Below are 21,854 nucleotides of genomic sequence, written 5' to 3'. Positions count from 1 at the left end.
TGGGCCTAGCCTCTCAATATCTGTCAAACAAGAGATGAAGAAAAATTAAATACTACCAGAGCTTAATAGCCACACATAGGGGAATTCCCACCCTTGAATTTGGAAGAGCCCTTGGTTGTACCTTAGTTAGGTACATCACTGTTATTCATGTACATATCTTATTCCCTCTACTTGACTTAAGCATCACTGACTATCATGGACTATCATGAATCAGCTTTGTATCCCTAGCATCTAAAACAGTGCGTTGTCCAAAAAAAAAGATGCAAAATAAATGGCTTTAAAAATAGAATTCTAAGTTTTATTTTCTATATAGGAAATTTGACAATCCCAGTTCCTACAATAGGGGAAGTAGCTAAGTAAGTCAATATGTATTAACTTCTTATAAACACAACAGCTGAATTATTATGTTAAAGGCATCTTAAAGAACCAACCCTCTCCTTATTCATATATATATAGTGTGTGTGTATACATATGCATATACATACGTATGTATGTATGTATAAAATGTATGTGTTTGCCTAAAAAAAAATTAGTTCCTTACCTGTTTTACCATTTAAGCTGGTTTCTTCTGTCAGATCAATCACCTCCAGTTTCATTTTTTCCTTTGAAGCCTAAGAAGGATTCATTAAACAATACAGCTTTGTCACTCAGGAAACCAACTTGCATCAGGAAATAAGCAACTGCCTAACAAAATCTGTATCACAGCATTGAGTCTTTGTCCCTCACCACTGCTCTTGTTGGTCGAAAATGCATTATAGGCTAAGATAGTTTCAAGAATAAGTCATCCAGCAGAGTAGAGATTTGAAACAGGAGACCAACTCCCTCGAGCCTTTCGGGATTACACACTATGCAGAGTCTGAATTCATGTCATAGGGAAGACAAGAAAGTGAAGCTGACTGGTCCTACATGTTGACAAAAAGGTATTCTCGGAATCATCTCCATATGGAACGAAGTCTTTCCACATTTCTGACTTTTCTAGTCTTTTGCTACGAACGGTGAGGATGTTAAAATAAAGTCCCTCTGCCCTCCCCATATAAAGATAAGAAGGGAAGTAGTTGAGTGGGGAAAAAAAATCATTGCATCAAATTTTTCAGACAAGGACTTGGGATCTAAGATATATAAACTAACAGATGTATTTATGTGTTTGTGTGTATACATGATTATATATGTGTATATACATGTGTGTACATATCTATCTGCATGTTTATACACACATATATTTTATATATGTATAAATAAAGCAAATACAGCCCAAAAGACATTTCCCAATAAATAAGTGCTCAAAGGATACGAATAAACAGTTCTTCAAAGAATTGCAAAAATAATGCAACAACCATATGAAGGAATGTTCCAAAAAACTGATCACATAAATGAAAATTAAGACAACCCTAAGGTTTTGTCTCACAACCATCAAATTGACAAAGATGACAAAACATAGAAACAATCAATGCTAGAGAGGCTGAGGGAAAAATAGGTTTATCAGTGTATTTTTGCTGGAGCCACATGGATCAGTAAAAAAAAAAATCATTTTTAAAAAACTAGATAGAATTATGCAAATTAAGTGAATAGAAAAATCCATACCTTTTTACTCAGAGATTCAACAAAGAGGCATGTACTCCACTGAGATCCTCATAGACATGAAAACATTTATAACGGCACTTTTTGTGGTGGCAAAGAATTGGAAAAAAAGTAGATACTGATCTATTGGGGAATGATTAATTGAAAATTAAGTACATGCCTATCACCCAGGGAATGGCTAAACTGCTGCATGTGAATATAATGGAATACTACTGTGTTATTAAGAAATGATGAATATAGATCACTGAAAGTCATAGAAAGATTTCAATGAATTGATGCTTGGTGAAGAAGGCAGAGCCAACAAAATAATATACACAATGATTACAGCAACGTAAATGCAAAGGACCGCCACAAACCAAAAGTGGATGTTGCAAAATTACTAAGAACAAGCATGACGCTAAAGAAAAGATTTGGTAAAACATTAGCCACTCCACAGCAGATCTGGAAAGCTTGTACATATGTTACATTGCATGTACTTTCATACTTTTTCAATGTTATTGATCAATTTTTTTGTCTTCCCTTTTTCTTAAAAAAATTCTTTGTTATATGAAATGACTATGAGATGGGGTGGGAAAAGGGCTACTGAGAGAAATTTTGGTGTAATTAAGACTGAAGGTACCAATACAATTTATTTTTAAAAAGAAACTGAATATGGTAAAATTGTAATTATCCAATATGACTACTACTCAAGATAATCAGTATCGGACTTGTATGTTTCATTTTTAATCTTGACCAGTTAGACTAGTGGTGTCCAACTCATATAGAAATAGCGGCCACTAAACGGTATCTAAGGATCCCTGTGGGCAGACACTGACTTGAAAAATCACACAGTAACAATTATTTATTACCTTATTATGTTTTTATTTTGTTAAATATTTCCCAATTATATTTTAATCTGATTTGGGTTGCACTTGGGGGCTCAGGGCTGCATATTTGACAGCTCTATTTCAGACCACTTTAAGAGTGGAACTACTGTGCACTGTACTGTACACAGATCTAAGGGTTTTAAAGATGACCTCGAAGGTCATCTACGTTAATTTCTCAGTGACAGTACCAATTAAATTGTGATGATAATTTGTTCCATAATGTTTGTGACTATGATGCTTCACATAAATATAAACTTATATTACTTATATTATAAATATAACCTTATATTACACACTAAATATAAATATAACCTTAAATAATAAGGGTTTATTTGTTACTTAGCATTTTTGTAATTCTTAAAAGAGTCATCCTTCCTTTGTGAATATAATGACTTAAAATCAGGGATACACATGGCATATGGATTAGTGTTCTCATTAATGCAGGGAACTCTTAAGTGAGAAAATTCTACCAATCAAGATCGAAACTTTTTCAACTTAGAATCTTAGAGACTTTCCTAGAACACTAAGAGGTTAAATGACTTGAGTAACATATCAAAGTATGTGTGAGAGGCAGGACTTGAATCCTGCTTCAAAGTTAGCTCTCTAACCACTATGCCACACTACCTGACTGCATATTGCTTACTAGAAAATATATGCATAAATACACACATTTATACATTATAGTATTTTACTAGGCAGAGCAAAGTGGTGCAATGGATAGAGCGCCAGAACTGAAGGCAGAGGACTTAGCTTCTTCATCTGTAAAATGAGCTGGAGAAGGAAACGGCACACTACTATAGTACCTCTTCCAAGAAAATTCCAAATGGGGTCATGAAGAGTCAATCAAAACAACTGAACGACGACAAAAAAAGTTGACTAGACTTAGAAGTTAGGAAGATTTAACCTGCTGTTCAAACCCTGCCTCAAACGTTTAATAGCTATGTGGTTATAAAAGTCATGGAAACTTTCTTTGCCTTCTTTATTTCAACTGTTAAGAAGAAAAAGAGGAAGAAGAGGAGAGAGAAGGAGGAAGGAAAAAGAAGGAGAAGGAGGAGGAAGAGGAGGCAGCAGTAAGATCTCTTACCTTGAAATCTAGGATCACAGAAACACAGGCTATTGAACTGAAAAGAACTTTATAGAGATTCTTGCAGCTGTTCCTGGGAGAACATATCATTTGACCAACTTAATTGAGAAAGAACACACTCTATTTTTATGTGCAAATTAGCAAAGGTGTGATTTGTCCACTGCTACGGTTATGGTGTTTAACAAATCTCACCTCTGTTGAGCATCTAACTTTATTTGAATTTGGGAGAACGTGGAAAATGGTCTTCCAAGAGCAATATGATGAATAAAATAGTTGTAGATGATCTGATGGACTCCTCTACCTTTCAGTATTTCACAAATTATGCTTTCTAATACTTATTCCACTTAGGGGTATACGTGGATATTTACACTGACAAGTGCTTCCAAATTACCATCAATCCATAAACCAGCCTTGATCCTGCCACTAGTCTTTAACCAGTTTGAGGTACCTTTACAAGAGATGATTTTTAACCTAGGCCTGTGATTTCATTGGTGTGGGGAACCCTTAGTGTAGAAACTACTACCACTGATGCAGATCATAAAACTGTGAGGCTCACAGAGTTGCCAGGGGGTTCTTGAGAGGGTGACTTGTCCAAGGCTCAATAGCTAACAAAACGTGGCAGAAACAGAATCTGAACCTACGTCTTTTTGACTCCAAATATGGTCCTCAATTCACTAAGCTGTGTGACCACAGACATTACAGGTATCCCTCTTCAGGGTGGGACCAAGTCTGCTTTATGCACTAGTGGCTAGATTTTTCACACCCAACAAAACAAAACACCAAAGTGAAGAGACAGAATTTAAAAAACCACCCAAGATTTTTTGTTATAAAAAGAGTAAACAGTAGTACCTATACAATTAAAAAGCATTCTCTTCCCTTTCTTGGAACCCCTTGTCCTTTTCAAAGCTCAGCTCAAGTGCCATCTCTCCTATAAAAGGCTTCTTCTCACGCTCCCAGTTAATAGTGTGTTGATTTTTTATATCCCACACTTAGATGAGAACATTTGTGTCTTTCCACGGCAGAATGTTGGCTCCTTGAGGAAAGGGAATGTGTCACTTTTGTATATGCATCTCTAGCCTGGCCTAACACCATGTTTGGCACACACAGTAGTTCTGTAAAAATTTTTGCTGAATCAGTTAAAGTACTCATAGCAATTGGAAAAGGAAAAATAAACAATACCGTATATTCCAAGCGATATTCTGAAAAGGATAAAAATAGTATTTAAAGAAATTAAGAATTGTAATGCTAAGAAAAACCATAAGAGTTTGAAGCAAAAAAAAGAGATTTAAATGAAGAAATTAAACTAGAAATGAAAAAAATTAAAGGATACATAAAATGAACAAGAGTAAAATGGAATAAAATTGTTTACCTGGAGAAAAAAATAATAAACTTCAAAAAAAATTCCTAGAAACAATTATCACTTAAACTAGAGTAGAAAACAGCTTGACATAGGGCTCACAAGTAAGTCACTGAATTATCCATACTACTACAAAACAAAGAGCCAAGCCACAGACCCAAAAGAGTGATCACAACACAGGCAATCTCAGGATTAAAAACACAAAAATAAAAGAATTGAGAATTGAGAATTCACAAAAATAAAAAATGTGGGCATCATATTTCTGGAAATTATCAAGGAAAATTTCCCAGAAGTAAATGTTCAGAAAATATGAATACAAAGAATCCGCAGAACTCTAACAAGGGAAAACTAATACCATTAGATATATTTTAGAGGAAGAAGATGAACCCAGGTACTATGAGTTTTCCCAGACAAAGCAGCTTGGTAAGATCAAAGAAACAGTGCTATGGGGTTGTTTAAAGGGACATCCTCAATTTGTACTCTACTACTTCATGGCAAGTAGAATGAGCAAGACTGACTCCATTTAAAAAAAATACATCTTTTTCAGTCGGAAAAAAAAAATACGCCTTCTCTCCCACTCCCACTGAAAAAAGAAAAGCAAAATAAAAGCCCCATTACAAACATGTATATGTTATAAACAAAAAAAAAAATGCCCATTGGATATGTCCAAAAAATATGCTAATTCTGTACTCTGAATCCATGGCCTCTCTGTAAGGTATGGGCAGCATTAACCCTCAGGAATCATAGTGGGTAATTACGTTAATCAGTTTCTACATTTTTTCAAAGTTATCAGTCTTTACAATATTGTTATAATTATCAATTGTTCTCCTGGGTCCGTTCACTTCATTCTGTACTAATTCACACAAGTCTTTCCAGGTTTCTCTGAAACCATCCTTTTATGATTTCTTATAGTGCAATAATTTTCTATCACATGCTTATACCAGAATTTGTTCAGCCATTTCCTGTTTGATGGGTACTGCCTCTCCCTACCCCATTTCCAATTCTTTGCCACTGAAAAAAATGCTATGAAAATGATACCCCCTACTCAATTTAATCAGTTCATTGTGATTTAATGGGTATCAGTGACTATCTTAGTGAGATAAACAGAATATGACGAAGTTTAAGTTAGTTCTGATAGTTAATATTTTTGGGATAAGACTGTCATGTATTGACAACATCTATGTATCAATCATACTTTGTTTAAATGATTGATAGTTTGTTATATAGGCCTATATTGATCTATGTTAGGACTAGAGATAGAGACCTGCTCACCTCTCCAAATCCGCCTCTCCCACCTCGATGTTCTTGTTGATTGGTTACTGGGTTCCAGAACACTGGAGTTTCCTATTTTTCTAAGTGTCAGATGGTTATAATAGACAGGGCAGTCTCAGAATTTTGTTGCCTAGCCATGATTAAATGGTGTGAAGTCTCGGAATCTCACTGCCTGGTCACTGAGTAAACAAACAGGTGACTGAGGGACATTTCCCTTGACCAAACATGGGAGTTCCTGCCTTTGGCCACTTCCTATGGCCAAACACAGAGTTCCACTTCCTACCGTTGACCAATCATGTAACTTTTCCCCTTTTTGGAACTGATCAGTCAAAGAGTCTTACCATCTCATTCTAAAATAATTTTAGTACGCTCTTAAATTGTGTAACTATTCCCTCAAAACTAAGCAGAGGGTTCCTTGACTGCAGAAGAGACTCCTGGATCCAGTTTCTTAGGGCCCACTGGTTTCCCTAATAAACTGAAACTACTCAGAGTTCTCTAGCCTCAGTGTCGTCCTGTTGCAGATTGGAATTTTGGGGCCACACAGTTCATGAAATCATGTTTTATTTTCTACCAACATACCTGCTAACACTGGAAATGAAAGTACACGTCATTATACCTTAAATCTTGTCTCAACAAAATTTAATAAAGGTACAGAGTTCCAAGCTTTACGAGTGTATTAGCAAGGTGTGAACCTGTTAACAAAGTGGGTCAAAGGGATACCTCATTTTGGAAAAGACCCAGAAGAGAAGGTACAGCTTCTTTTATAAACACAGAACAAAGGACAGAACTGGGTAGGGGGAAAAACAATGTGATTGGTTACAGGGAATCACAGAAATATGGGGGTGTTACGTAAACCAGAAAGATTCTCCCCAGCCCCTTGCATGAGCATCACATGACCTGACATAGGGAATGTAACTTAAAGTGGATGTGCATGACAGGGAGTACAAAGGAACCATCACATAAATATTAAAAGAACAAACGAACCATGTAGTCAGGGTGGAACGAACTTTATCTTAAGGGTCATCTTGCACTTCTTAAAGGAAAACTCCTTAATGGAAAATATGTACGTGCTCAAGGATCTGGCTTATGCTTGAGCACATACATAAAAATAAACATTTGGAAATTTGGGAGTTCCACCTTTGTTCTATGGCCGCTTTTCCCTAAAGCTACGTGTATAAAAGGACAGTGTGGAAAGGGATCTTTGGAGGTCTTCTGCTTCATTAGTGGGGATGCCCACTCTGTTGACTCTCCCAACCAACTCTCTGACTGCTCCTTGAAGCCTCCCCAGGTTCTGTGTCAGGTGCTGGTGATGTGCTTCTTCTCTTTCTCTACTCTGTCTTATCTATCTGTCCATCTGTCTGTCTGTCTATCCATCTGTCTGTCTACCTAATCTATCTATCTGCTAACTCTCAATATCTGTAGTATTGTTGAATAAACTTAATTACTTATTAAGCTTGTGTGACTGTCAATGTATCTTAAAATAGAAACCTAAAGGGAAAGTACTATGCAGTCTGTAATCCCTTTTGATTACAGAGGGTAGGGATAAAAGAGTAGCTATGTCAAAGAAAGATGGCTAGCATATGGGGGGCTAGCATATTGGGGGGACTAGCATATGGGGTGGGGGCCTAGCATACGAGGGGGACTAGCATATGGGTGGGGCTAGCATATGGGTGGGGCTGGCACATGGGGGGCTAGCATCTACCCCTCTCAGTCGTTAAGGAATGTTTGATTGGTTTATGAGACCCATCTGCATCCTGAGGCCACAGTTAGTGAACCAGAGATAGCATGGCTCCTAGGAGGGTTTGTTAGGGAGATAAGACCCTTCTTAATTGACAAGCACAGGCAAAGACAGACATCAGATCTTGTGAAACTACATCAGGTCAGCTTGTAGGTCTTAAAATATAACAAAAAGATGTCCTGGAATTTTCCCAGGAACTAAAATTATAGGAGATAATAAGTCTTTTCCTTTTAATTACAGTGATTTATAAGCAGGATGAATTTTAAACTGGCTCAGAAGGGAAAGTTGAGCTAGAGGACATAGAAAAGTAACTTAGGTAGATACAGAATCAAGTACCATATGAAATCAGCGTAGCAGAGGGTCAATTACAAGTAGAATTAATTTGAATTTCTCCACCTGAAGGTGACTGGCAGGCATGAGCAAGGTGAATGTCGTACTTGCCTCCTTTATGTATACAGTAGTTCCCAGATTCAAACTACTTAACTGAGCAGCTAGCTGTCAAATTAGCAATTTATGATTGTTTACTGCGGAGAAAGAACAAGGCCATTCTAGAAATGCTGTATGTGACTAAGAATCTTCATTCTGATTATCATGTGTGGACAAGGTCTCTCACCCACCTCAAATAATCCAGGTCTGCACCTTAGGCTTTTCTGCTCTTTTATAATATTCCAGATATGGGAGGGGTTATCATTTCCATTAATGGCTCTTACAAATACGGGGACCTGACATCTTAGTGGTTAGTTAAGCTTCATTTACATACCACAGGATGATGCTGACTGGCTGTGTACTCTAAGTAGGTCTAAAAGGTATACAAATCTGTATACTGAGAACGGGAGGCAGGTGGTTTATTAGAGCACTAATCTATTTTTTTCCCTTTCATTTTGGGTGCTCACTTTATTTGACCTCCAGTCTCTTTTGGATCTGCTGGTAGATGAAATACTCCCAGAAAGTCAACTCCCTTCTGGTGGAGAAATTCCCCAACATCTCCCAAGAGGAAATTTTGATTCAGTCAGACCTCTTGGAGGTTGGAGTCCTGTTTCATCAGGCTCTTCCTGTACTAGACTGACTACTAGAGCCATTCAGTTAGTTTCCCTACCACCCTTTCTTCGTCATTCCTAATTATTTATCATTGCTGATAAATCCCACCTGTAAATGGTCTTTCATCTCTCCCATTTCTAGGAATGCCCCCAAACCATCCAGAGGTACATGGTGAAGTAAACTCTAAACTCCCATGGGCAATGGGGATAACTCTAATTTTAATCTTTCTGATTCAGAGAAGAGCTGATCAGCTTTTTAGCAATTTGTACTATTTCTGTTTTGCATTTCTGTGTCATAAAAGATTTGGATTTGACCCAGCTTTGCTGATCAATACACTTAGCTTAGCTTTCACTCACCTGCCTCCCCCCGCCCCCACTTCCCTGTAGTCTAGCATTAGAAATACCTCCATTCAGATCTCTCCCTGCACCCCACCCCCAAAGACTAGAAGACCCAGCTGTCTTCTCCAACCTTGACCACAACTGCTAAAACTGTGCTGGTTTGCCAGTCTTGTCAACCAATGGAGCCTATCACAAATCTCCATACAAGACATGGTATTTCCTGCCTGACTTAACGCTTTATCGATAGTCCCTGTAACAAGATAATTTTAAATAGTTTGTTTTAGAGGATTTAGAAACTACTACAATTTAACATTCCCAAAGGTTTTTGTGGCCAATGTAAGTGGCAGATGTGGAAAAAACAAGTACAATAAGATACCTTTATCTTGACATTTGAAAGCACAAATTATTAAACTAACTAGAGAAGTTAGGTTTTAGAATACATAAAGCCTTCCTAATTGTGGACTGTACTGCAGACTGGAGAGTTATTAAGTTTGTTGTCATCAGCATTTTCCAAAGACTGAATGGATAAAACCCTATAAAATCAGCCAACTATATATCACTATCAAACCTCTAATATAACTTGTTTCAGCTGATTACACATACATGTATATGTCTATCTATACCTAAGTATAGACACAGGTAATATGTCAAATTTATTATTACTTACCTTAGATTTAGTTTTAGAACCAAGTGAATCACTGGTATTTGCTGATACCATTTTTTCACCATCTGAAAGGAAAGCAACAGATTGTTAAAATGTCAACATTTGGAAATAGAAACACTGGGATGATAAAACAAAGTCATGGACTTTCTAAATAAAAAGCTATAAACACCGTACCCTGCTCCCAATTCATAACAATAAAATTTAACACAGGTTAACTTGCTCAAGATCGTTTTCACCCACTCAACAAATTCTCTTAGCATACTTCCAAAAATGTCCACCCAAAAACAGGCCTAGAATTTGAGGAAGATCGAACTTGGAGGCTAGCCATCTTTTCCAACTGCCCCCAATTCTAAACAGTTTCTATTTTTGATCAGCTTTTCTGAGACGGACAATTCCTGAATCTTCCATGTATTTTCTGTCTAGAGACACAAAATGGAGCAAGTCTGGATAATCTGGTAGATTTAAAAAAAGTCAGTGGCATAAACTATGATACACAGTCTATACATATGTGACAAATCAAGATGGCCATTAACCAGAAGGTTTACTTCGTGGTACATGTAATCCTTAAGAGGTCTACATAATTCTGAGAAAAAGTTATTCCTGTGGCCATCTCTCTCTCTCACATTTTATGTAATGCTGATGCAATTCATAGAGGAATTTAGTGACGTGAACAAGCCATAATTCCTTTTGTAAGCCAATACATTTGTCAGGTAATATATATTCGTAAAATGCTATTATTTTTGGATGAATGCTAATTTTAAATACTTAAATTTATAAAATTCTTTAGGCAATTTCCTTTCATTTTAATGAGTCTATTAGAAGGATGTCTATAAATGGAGTATCTTATTAATCTCTCACAAAGAATTTGAGTCAGATTGTTTTCTGAAATCCAGAGGAGAGAAGATATAACCTGAACTATGAATTTCTGATATCTAGGAGTGAAAGCTAGTTCCCTGCAACTGAATAGGATTCATGTGAACTCCTCCGAAATAAGACTGCTTATACTGAACTATGCTTCACCCCTCACAGAAGATGAAAAAAAAAGTAACTTTACTTCTTCAATCAAATATATTCACATGTAGGAAGGATTAAGCTTCACATACACAATTATCCCATAAAATATATTCCATCAAAACTCAAAATACCTAGTGTACAGTTTTTAACCTTGGTCTTTTCTTTTTAAACATATATGAAAAATTTTAAGGCACTCAGAAAAACGGCATCCTATTACTGATGGGGGCAGATTGTGGGAAATGGTTTCAGTCTCATCTTGTCTAAGATCACATGGAAGGAATAAACTATAAAGTCTTTCCTAACTTTGTGGAAAGTAGAAACTTACAATTTCTATAGTTATAGGCATGTGAGACTACAGCAGCTATGTATGTAATATAAAGATTTTTGAGACAAATGTTCTTAAATTCATTCAACTAAGGCTTTCAAATGATAAAAAAAAAAATAGTTAGAAATAAGGAAGATTTTGTTTGAGAATTGCTGTACCAGCCTTAAGATGACTGTTAGTAGTTAAAAAGTTGAAACTGACAACCTGCAATTTATATAAGTTGTTTTGTAAAAGGTTTCTTTAACACTGGGGAAGGAAAGGGGAAAGGGATTTCGTGGGAAGAGATAGTGATTTTTAAAAAGTAAAATGAGTTATATGATAACAGAAAGGAAGTTGGCAAAAAAAAAATATAAAAAAATCAAGAAAAGAATTCACATACTAAGAAGATACAATATGTTCAAAGCAAAATTTTCTTACTCTTCCAGGAAATTATAAATAGTTAATTTTTTAAAAAAGAGTTTAGATATTTGATGGGTCATAAATCTGATATCACGAATGTCTGTGGAGAAAAGATGAAAGTTTTATTAAAGAGTTCTTCAATCGCAACCACCCAGAGAACGTGCACATAAGCAGGCTTAGTCTACAACGTTCTCTGAAATTTCTAAGGCTCATATACAGTTTCTGAACAAAGAACAAGTGAGTGTGAAATGTAAAAGCAGTATTTTGGAAATCTGCTGTTTACCGATGCGAGTAGGGTTTGGTAACAAATTAGACAAAACATACCTCGAGCTCAAAGATATATGTTTATTTATACACATGGAGGAGTAAACTTAGCTCCAAGCTCCAAGGTTGGATGGAGGAGTTCACTTAGAGTTCAGGTTCCCAAGCTCAAAGGCTGGGTAGAGGAGTTCACTTAGAGTTTAGCTCCAAGGTGCCAGAGGCTGCTGTGAACAGCACTGACTGTTGTGAAATGTTTTGTTTTGTTTCCAACGGCTCTATACCTTTTCATACCCTAGGCAAAATTTAAAAACAAGTTTCTTTACTCCTCCTTAAAGACAAATGATTCGAAGTAGGTTAAAGTAGCAAAAAGAAAAAACGTATAACACAAAACATGGTGAAAAGCCAAGAGGCTTTAAACTGATTGAACAAAAAATGTTAAAGATATTACTATACTGTACTATACTATATATGTGTGTGTGTGTGTGTATACGTGTGTATATATATGTGTGTGTGTGCACACACATACGTTTGATGAGTAATTATTTGGATAAATGTAGATCAAGTTGCACAGTGACTGTTATTAACTGCAACTGTTAATACGGTACCTTATGTGAAGACAGTGCATCACCTATTGAACTGAGCATGAACATTAATAATAGTGCCATTTAATAAGTTAATGTGAAGGTTTTCATTTTTTCTAGCCATAGAAGTCTACCATTAAGGAACTTTCTAGTTAGCTCAGGATACCTGCTGTCCTTGTCACTGGAGCTTTCAAATTACCATTTTCCTCAGAAATCAGCAGAACATCAGGACTGTTACTAAAATGGTAAAAAAGAAAACACGCTGAACATGCAATTTTAGGCATCACCATGAAATGATTAGCATTTTTCTAACTTAACTTTTCTCAGCGAGCTTCATTTGACAACTGAAAAAATATAAGGGGGAAACCCCCCACAAAATTACCATGATTTCCAAACATGAGAAAAAATGACTTGGAAAGAAAAGTCCGTGATTTTCAATCCTGGTTTTGCAACAATAACTTCAGTTATTTCAAAGGTGTGTCCTAAAATTCTTAAAATAAAAATCATCTAAAATTTGCTTGAGTTTAAAATATGAAAATGTGGCATATACATAAATTATCCCTTCTACTCAGTCCTTTCCTCCTTACTTCTTCCATTCCCTCCACCCCCCCAAGGTTTTCTCACTAGATGAGAGAGGGTGTTTAGTCTTTGCTATTTTCTTTTTTTTTCCTCTTCTGTTTTATTTTTAAATTTTCTTCTTTCTTTTTCTGTAGCTGTTCAGTTCTAGGGAAGAAATGTATTTTAATTATCGATAATTTCCAAATCTATAATCTGCATTCCAAATTTTCCCCAGAGCTCCAGCCCCATATCTCCAACAGCAGGCTGGATACCCCTACTTAAATGTGCCACTGGAACTCAAACTCAACAAGTTCAAAATTTAACTCTTTCTTTCTCTAACACCCACCCTTTTCCCTAATTTCTCTGCTTAGCTTCAGTGCACAACTATCAAGTCATATAAGATAGAAGGATTACCCTTTCCCTCATGCCACATATCTAGTCATTTCTCGATATGTCATGTCTATTTCACCAATAGGTATCACATCTTTCCTTAACTTTCCATTCCCACTGCAACTACCCTTATCTTTTCTCACCACAACTAATATAAACCGCTCTCCCCCAAGTTAGTCTTCTTGGCCTTAGCCAAGTCTCTTTCCAAGTTAGCAATGTGTTCTAATCATGTCATTCCTCTCTACTTAAAATCTTTCAGTCACTCCAGATTCCTACCAAATAAAGTGTAAATTTCTAGTAGTGGTATTCAAGTCCTGCCACAGTCCCTCAAAGTATTTCATGGTCCTGTCAAATTGAACTACTCCACATTCCTTATAACCTCTCAAATCTCTGTCCCTTTGCTCATGTTGCCTATGTACATGGAATGGATATTCTCTCCCCACCAATCTCCAGCTACTGAAATCCCTTTCTTCCTTCAAGGCCCAATTCAGGTACTACTATCCTCCATCCTATCCTAAAATGAACAAGATCACTCTCTCCTCAAAGTCCTCATAATACTTTGCTAAGTTCTTCTCCAGGCACTTCTACTTCTGTTTGTACCATACCATCTTTTACATGTCTCCTCTATCCCCTAACACTGGAAGGTCTTCAAGAGTACAGAGTGTGCACCATACTGTTTTTTGTAACTCTTTCTACTAGCATAGCACCTTGTACGTATAAAGCATTTAACAAATCTTTTTTGAATTGATGTGTATTCATTTCAGGATGATTTTTTTGAGCTATGCAAATTTTAAGAGTAACTGGTATGTGGAATATGTTAAAGGATATCACTAATATTTCTAAAATAAGTTATGTCCCACAAACATCCTAAAGTCAACACGCCCCAAAACTCATCATTTCCTCAGCCCCCTCCCAAATTCTCCCCTCTTACTATTAAGTGAACCACCATCTTCCCAGTTCCTCAGGCTCACGGACTAAGTATCATCTTCAAATCCTCTCCTGCACTCACTCCTTATATCCAATGTGTTGCCAAGTTCTATCACTTCTACCTTCTCAGCATCTCTTGAATATATTCCCTTTTCTCTTTCAACACTGCCACTGCCCAGGTGCGGGCTCTTGCCACCTCACTAGTGTAACAGCATGCTGGTCTGTCTGTCTGCCACAAGCTTCTCTTTGCTGCAGCTGATCCTCCAATAAACTAACAAAGTGATCTTCCTAAAATAAAGGTCTTCTGAAGACCTGTTATTCCCCAATCCGCTGCCCCACTCAAAAACTCCAGTGGCTCCTTATAACCTCTAGGATTAAACAGAGTCCTTCATAACCACCACCCATCCTAACTTTCTAATTTTGTCATGCTTTCCTCCATAACATGAACTACAAATAAGTAACACTGGCTCCTGTGTTGATCCTCATGCAGGCAACGCCACTTCCTGATTCCATACACTTTCACTGGTTGTGCTCATGACTGGAATGCTCTCCACTCTGATCTCTTCCTACTGGTTTCCTTCACTCTCTGACAAAAACTCAGCTTTTGCAAGAAGCCTTTCATGATCTCCCTCAAATTTATCCTGTATATGTTTTTACGTACATAGTGGTTTGTATGTTATCTCCACCATAATGTGAGCTCCTTGAGGGAGGGACTGTTTTCGTAATTCTTTGTATCTCCAGAGATTAGCACAGTGGTAAAATCTTGGTAAAGGCTTACTGACTAATTGAAAAGTTTGGAATGTAAGGCTGTGAAGAACTCTTCTTGTCTCCAAATTAATGGGACATTGAGAAAGGTACTGGAATTCCTTTTCTCTCCCTGCCACGACTCCTTCCCTCTCTTCCCATCCCATGTTCACTGACCATATAAATATCAATCAAAATAGAAGGGCCCTCCCAGCTTACAAAGCCCATCCAAAAACTGCCTCCCACCCTCCCTGTCTCCCCCTTCCCCTCTGCTGAGATTTTCATTCATTCCCCTTGAAGGCCCTAGAAAAGAGTGTAGAAGGATCAAGCCTTACTAAATTAGGATAACGCTCTTAATCTGAGATCAATATTTAATGACCAAGTAGGACATGTATAAACTGATTTTAGGTACTCAAACTGAAAACGATGTCCCCCACCCCCATATTTCTAGAAGAATTTTAATCTGGCAAGTGTATGATGCAACCTCTCTGAAAACAGAAGTGTAATAAAGTTTCTGAGTTCTTAGAAATATGCATGTAGGTGTCACATAGCATTTTTAGAAGGATTTGGTCATTAAAATCAATGAACCAATGGGATACGAAAACTCAAAACCATTGAGAATCACTGGAGCCGCTAGAGCTCATTCATTCAAAAGAATTTCCCAAACCTTCTAGTCCATGCTAACTGATTGGACTCCTTCGTTAAAATGCAACTCCCTTGCTAACGCCAACAATTTTAGATGCCCAAGATGTGATCAGTGGTGGCAGCTATTTATACACAGCTACTGGATGTGAAATCCATCTATCCACTCTGAAGGCGATGGAAGGAGCACCAGACTTAAGAGTCAGGAGCACCTGTGTTTTAATCCTGCCTCAAATACTGCTCTAGCAACTTAACCTCTCTGTACCTCAATTTCCTCCTTGGTAAAATGAGTGGGTTGGACTCAGCCTCTCAGGTCTCTTCTAGCTCAAAAATCCATGATTCTAAGTTGGAGAGATTAGGATATCATTTAATACACCTAGAAATGTTCATTTCAGACTTTTTTTAAAAGTCTCATATCAGTTTATGAGTACAATTTTGCACACAAAAATTTTAGATCTTTTCTTAAAATGTAAAACCCCAGCTCTACACTAAAAATGGAAGCAGCAGAACGATAAAGTGTATCACTTAACTTCAGAAAACAGCATCGTCAAAATGGCAACCACAAAAAAGTCTTCTGAAAATTCCAAATCAATTTTCTCATTGAAAAATACATTCTAATTTCTATAAAGAACTATGACCTCTTATTTTCCCATTTAAATAGGGAAAACGATGCATTTACAATTTGACATCAATTTATACAGCTACACTTTTTCAATAAGTAGGTTAACTTACCTTTCAGCCACAACTTCATCACAATCTGAAGTCAAATTATTCTTTGGCCTGGCTTCCTTAACAGAGATTTCTGAAGGTTTGGATGATTTACTGTTCGAAGAAGTCAATTCCACACTTGGGCTCTCCTTCTCAGCCCCTTGACTCTTATTCAATATGACAGTCTTTGAATTTTTGGCCTGCTAAATAGGAGGTGGAAGGGAAGGGAAACATCGTTTTCTTAAGGACCTAATTCAGATGCTACTTTTCAAGTAATTTTGGGGGGGGCAAGTTTAGCAAACAGCTAAGTACTAAGAAGATTCTTGGATTCTAGAGTCTCTAAATTTTAAGGAGACTTACTGGTAAGTGGTAACTTGTAGGATCTTGTAACTCTTAGATCCTCAAGTTAAACATGGAAATTTAGAAAAAAGAGGGTTTAGATAAGAAGATAATATGAACACACATTTGGGCAAAAGGTAAGAATACAAATTTTTTTTAAAAAAAACATGACTTAAGCACTATTGAGATTCTTGTTCTTTTATTTAGCTCAGGAATGACCAAAGTAACTTGTATGAAATTTTAAAAAACAGGCTTAAAAGCTTAAAATGTTTTTGAACTCAAACTTCTGAGCAATATTCCAATTTATGTTCATTACTAACCTACATTGATTGGTACCCTTTCCTCTTCTGATGTTAGCCATGACACTGTACTAAGATGATAAAAGTAATGCCTACAAGCCAGGGACACTCAGAGTCACAGGAAAATCTGACAAGAGGAGGGCAGAAAACAAAGCCTGAACATGCTGAAGGTCTTTTAGGCTTCCTGAGTGTCTTTAGAGCTGATCTCATTTCTTTTAAAAGGCTGACATCATATGCATGTTACAAATCATTTACCAGTAACTGACTGATTATAGTCGGAAGATCATACAGTACCTTACAGGCCAGATTTTGGGCTGGTATTTTTGATTCCAATCCAGTCCTCTGAGATTTTAATGCAGCTTTAATACATCTATCAAGTTTTGTTATTTTTCTCTAACAAGGAAAAAAAAAAGAAAAAAGTGCCAAAATGAAATACTGAATAAAGTGTAAGTATCTTCTACTTAATTTTTTTTTTTTGCCAGAGGAAAGATGAGCTACTTGTTGGAATTTTTTTCTGAAAACTAGAGCGTATACCTAAATAAATGAAATTACATCAGAGAATTTTGATGTGAGCTGGTGGAGACATTTTACACGTAAGGTCAATCAGATGAGGCATTCAGGAATTTAAGACAAAATCATCAAAGCAGGTTTGACAAATCAGGTCCTAGAGAAATAATAGGATTAAATCACCAATTAATGTTAATTATGCTAATGAAAGCAGAAGAGATCCCTACAATGGTTTTCTTAAACCCTCAAAACCAGGCAGATGAGCTAGAAAATAAAAGCAAAACAATTCCACTTTATTCTTTCCTTGTGAATGCGGCAAAACTCTATCAAGGGCCAAAATGTTATACTTTAAATCCAAATGGGCACTCTCCTCACCCTAAGGACTAGCCCACTACTTTTGCCTCAATAAAGCTCTCCTGACTAAGAGAAGATTTGCTTCTTGAATTCCTTCTGGACAACCCAACTCTGAACCTTATCACCTCATATACTCTTGAATTCCTCAATCAATTGATCTCTAGTAACCTACTCCCTCCATTTTTATATACTAGGATGATTCACCCCCTCTTTATCTTACTATCATTCACAAGTATTCTAATTCCATGTGAAAGAACTCCAAAATTCCTTTATCTGATAAAAATCTTTCACATACCCTTCCCTCCCCATGCCTTGCAACCCTGTAACCCAGTCCTCACAATCACCTCTTAACATCTCCACCTTTCAGTACTTTCTCAGGTCATTTCTAACTGCTCTGATTTCATTCTTTTCCTTTCTTAATGTGAACCCCTGCATGAACCACTTTAACTCTGCTCTCATCTGTCTTCTCAAACCCCTTGCCCCCTAGTCTTTTGCCTGATCACACCGTGCCAAATTCCATGCATGGGTTAATCCCATCACCTATATTCCATACTCCTAATTCATCTATTGTTAAAGAGTTAGAAAAAGTGATGACTGAGTTCATTCTAACGGTATTAGATCTTATCTCAACTGGCCCCCTCACTATAACAGAGAAATTTTAAAATCTCCCTTAAAAATTCTTTACCCAGCTCACTAAAGTTGTTGTTCCAAACCTCCTCTCTTCAAGCTTCCCCTAACAGCACAGCTGAGAACCCTGCTTATTCTTCACCCAAAAGAACTGGATCCATTAGCCAAGAGGTCCTTCTTGATATTATCCCCTACCATTTTCTCCTTCTCTCTAGTCTCAGATGAAGAGACATTTCTTCTTTGTCAAAACCAACCCTTCTACGTATACCACTGATCCTAGTCCCTTACCACTCTAGTAGATCTTCCTCACTCTCATCCCTACAAATGCATCCATGCCCCACCTCCAAACTTAAAAATATTTTCACTACAGCTGTTGTCATACAATCTTCTTTGTCCCCTTCTCTGTTAAACTCTTTGAAATAGTTATCTACGCTCAGGTGCTTCCGTATCTTTTTTTCTCATTCTCTTATAAACCCCCTGAAATCTGGTTTCTGACCTCTTCATTCAACTGATACCGTTCTCTTAATCATTAAATCTAATAGCCCCTATTTAGTCCTCATTCCCCTGACCTCTCTGTGAAACCTGGCATTGTTAATCACTACCAACCTCTTCTCTGAACTTTCATGACACTGCTTTTTCCTGGGTTCCCTCCTTGTCCGACCTCTCCTCAGACTCTTCTGCTTTCATTCATGTCATGACCACTAACCACCAATACTCCAAGGCTCTATCTGGTCCCCTCTTTTCTCTCTACATTCTCTCACTTGTTGATATCATCAAGTCCTATGGATTAGGTTATCACTACTATGCTGATGATTCCCACATTTATAGCTCCTGAGCTCCAGTCTCCCACTATTAATTGCCTAGTGGACATACAGAAGTAGATATAAACCCAAAACAGAATTTGGTATACATTGTTCCCCAAACCCTCTTCTGTTCTGAACTTCTCAAGCACTGTCAAGAGCACCACAATCCCCTGTCATCTAGGTCTTCTTAAACTGTGGGTCACCATCCTAAATGGGACTGTGAAAAATGTGGCAACAGTAAAAGATTTTTGAACAAGCAACAACCAAAAATTAATTAAAAATCAAATGCGGAATGAATACAAGGTGTTTCTGGCAGCACTTGCTCAGGCTGCATTGTTCAACTTCACTACAGCCTTGGTTCTGAACATTCAGCACGGGTTAACACCAACAAATGCTGTCGAAATATGAAAAGGGGTCTGAACTGGAAAAAGTTTAAGAAGCCCTGATCTAGGTTAGCAGCCTTGTTTCGTCCTCAACTCCTTATTCTCACTCCCCCATATATCTAATCAGCTGCCAAATCCTACTTCTATCCCCACATATCTCTTTTCTCTTTTTTTTCATTTTCTTTTCCTTGTACTCCCACAGGTATGACTCTAGGGCAGGCCCCAATCACCTCTCTCCTGGACTACTGCACAAGCCTCCAAACTGGTCTCTACACTTCGCGTTTCTCCCCACTCCAATCGAGGCAGCCCTCAAATGCCAAGGTGAGGCATTTTGACCATGTCACTCTCCAACGGCTTTGGATGTTTAAATACAAACTCTTCTACTTGGCACTGAAACTCTTCACAACTTAGCTTTTTCCCATCCTTCCAGCCTTCAGCGTTACTTCTCTTCACACACACTAGGATCTCTACTGCTCTCTTGCCATTTCTCCAACACAAGGCTCTACTTCCTATCTTGGTGCCTTTGCAATGACTACCCTTCATGCCTGGAATTTTCCTTTAAGATTAATTCAAATGCTACCTACTGAAGGAGGTCCCTCTCAGTCTTGCCTACCTCTAAGGTTTTCTTTAATCTACTTTGCATGCATCTTGCATACACGTATTTAATGATATGTTGTCTCTCTCATTAGAAATGTAAACTCCTTCAAGGCACAGATTTTTTTTCTTTTCCTTTCTACTCCCTGGGCTTTGTACAAGTGCCTCGATAAATAAATCCATGCTGATGTACTAACAATTCAACCTCAAGACGTGCTACTGAAATAGACTAGATGAGATTCACTAAGATATTAACATGAGGTCACAATGTCATTTTTCACAGAAGTAAACTTACAAGAAGTTCGATTGCTATTGCTTCGTGCCTTTTTCTGCACTGGGTCTTGTCAACTCGCTCACTTAGTTCTTTCAGCTTATGGTCAAATACTTTGTAATTTACAATGCAGACTTCCTGTTGAATCAAGGACTTAACCTAGAAATGAAAAATAAAAACCCTACATTTCAAGTTAAAAGTTCATATGCCTTGGGGCTTATTTTCTACTTCTTGAAACAAAAACATGCAAGCTTCCCCTAATTCTTCAAGTTTACTCTCTTCTGCAGAGTCATAGAAATAAAAAATTACCGCAACATTTTTTTCCTTCTAAATCACATGGATTCATTAGGGTATCCAATTTTCACCTCGTTTCTTAGCCAAATTTTAGTTTGGACTTCCTACATTTCAAGATGTACTATTTATTTAATACTTGATAAAAATTCAATGCAATCTCATTAAGTTAACCCAAATTTATAGTTAACCTATATTTATATGTAAATCTTTCCTAAAACATATTATTAATAGAACTGACTCACTATAATTTAAAAATTAAAATTAATGTAATGCTACATTTATTCAAAAACATTAGGGAATGAAGTAATATTCCTAAGTAAATCTTGACCCCTTACCAACATTTTTAAGTATTCTTTTAAAAATAAAATGATAGCATATATAGCTAAAATCAAAAGCTAGCTATCGCTAGCTAGCTATCAATAGCTAGCATCTGCAATGCAGCTATAAAAAATGAAACCCTCAATTACAGGAATAAGGCAAACCCCTCAAGTTTTCCCCAATATTTGATATCATTTTATAAATGTTAACAATAGAAAAAGAAATTCACAACAGAAAGAAATTTAAAGCATAAACACTGGCAGTGAGAAGAAAAAATTTATTGTTATTTATAAATGACATGTTATCATTTACTTAAAAAGTCCCAAGGAAAATAGTAAAGAAATTAGGTCAATTCACAATTCCAGTAAAGCATTAAAATTAGGATACAAAATTAACCCACAAACCCACTAGTATTTCTACATAACAATACCCCAACACAGGATGAAAAACTACATTCAAAATTGCTACAAAAATACATAAAATATTTAGGGGTCTAACAAGACTATGTGCCAGGTACTGTGCTTAAGCACAAAAGATACAAAGAAAGGTAAAAACAGTCCCTGTCCTCAAGGAACATCCAT

At 36.9% G+C, this 21,854-nt stretch overlaps 1 protein-coding gene across 11 annotated transcripts in view; it reads right to left on the bottom strand.

Moving 5' to 3' along the window:
• ATF7IP2 (activating transcription factor 7 interacting protein 2) overlaps positions 1 to 21,854 on the bottom strand; it is a 90,214-nt gene that overhangs the window by 15,969 nt on the left and 52,391 nt on the right. For 6 of the 11 annotated variants that reach the window (XM_072608947.1, XM_072609008.1, XM_072608964.1 and 3 more), the window contains exons 4-9: positions 20,686 to 20,820; positions 17,417 to 17,515; positions 16,509 to 16,687; positions 12,682 to 12,752; positions 9,939 to 10,000; positions 542 to 611 (exon numbers count right to left, since the gene is read on the bottom strand). In XM_072608947.1, coding sequence (XP_072465048.1) covers positions 542 to 611; positions 9,939 to 10,000; positions 12,682 to 12,752; positions 16,509 to 16,687; positions 17,417 to 17,515; positions 20,686 to 20,820 — 616 coding nt within the window. The remainder of the gene's footprint in view (positions 1 to 541; positions 612 to 9,938; positions 10,001 to 12,681; positions 12,753 to 16,508; positions 16,688 to 17,416; positions 17,516 to 20,685; positions 20,821 to 21,854) is intronic. The other 5 variants (XM_072608982.1, XM_072609027.1, XM_072609039.1 and 2 more) reach the window with 3 other exon arrangements.

This window comes from Notamacropus eugenii, chromosome 1, assembly GCF_028372415.1.
Source record: "Notamacropus eugenii isolate mMacEug1 chromosome 1, mMacEug1.pri_v2, whole genome shotgun sequence".
NCBI classification, from domain to species: Eukaryota; Metazoa; Chordata; class Mammalia; order Diprotodontia; family Macropodidae; genus Notamacropus; species Notamacropus eugenii.
This window is presented reverse-complemented; position numbering and strand designations above follow the sequence as displayed.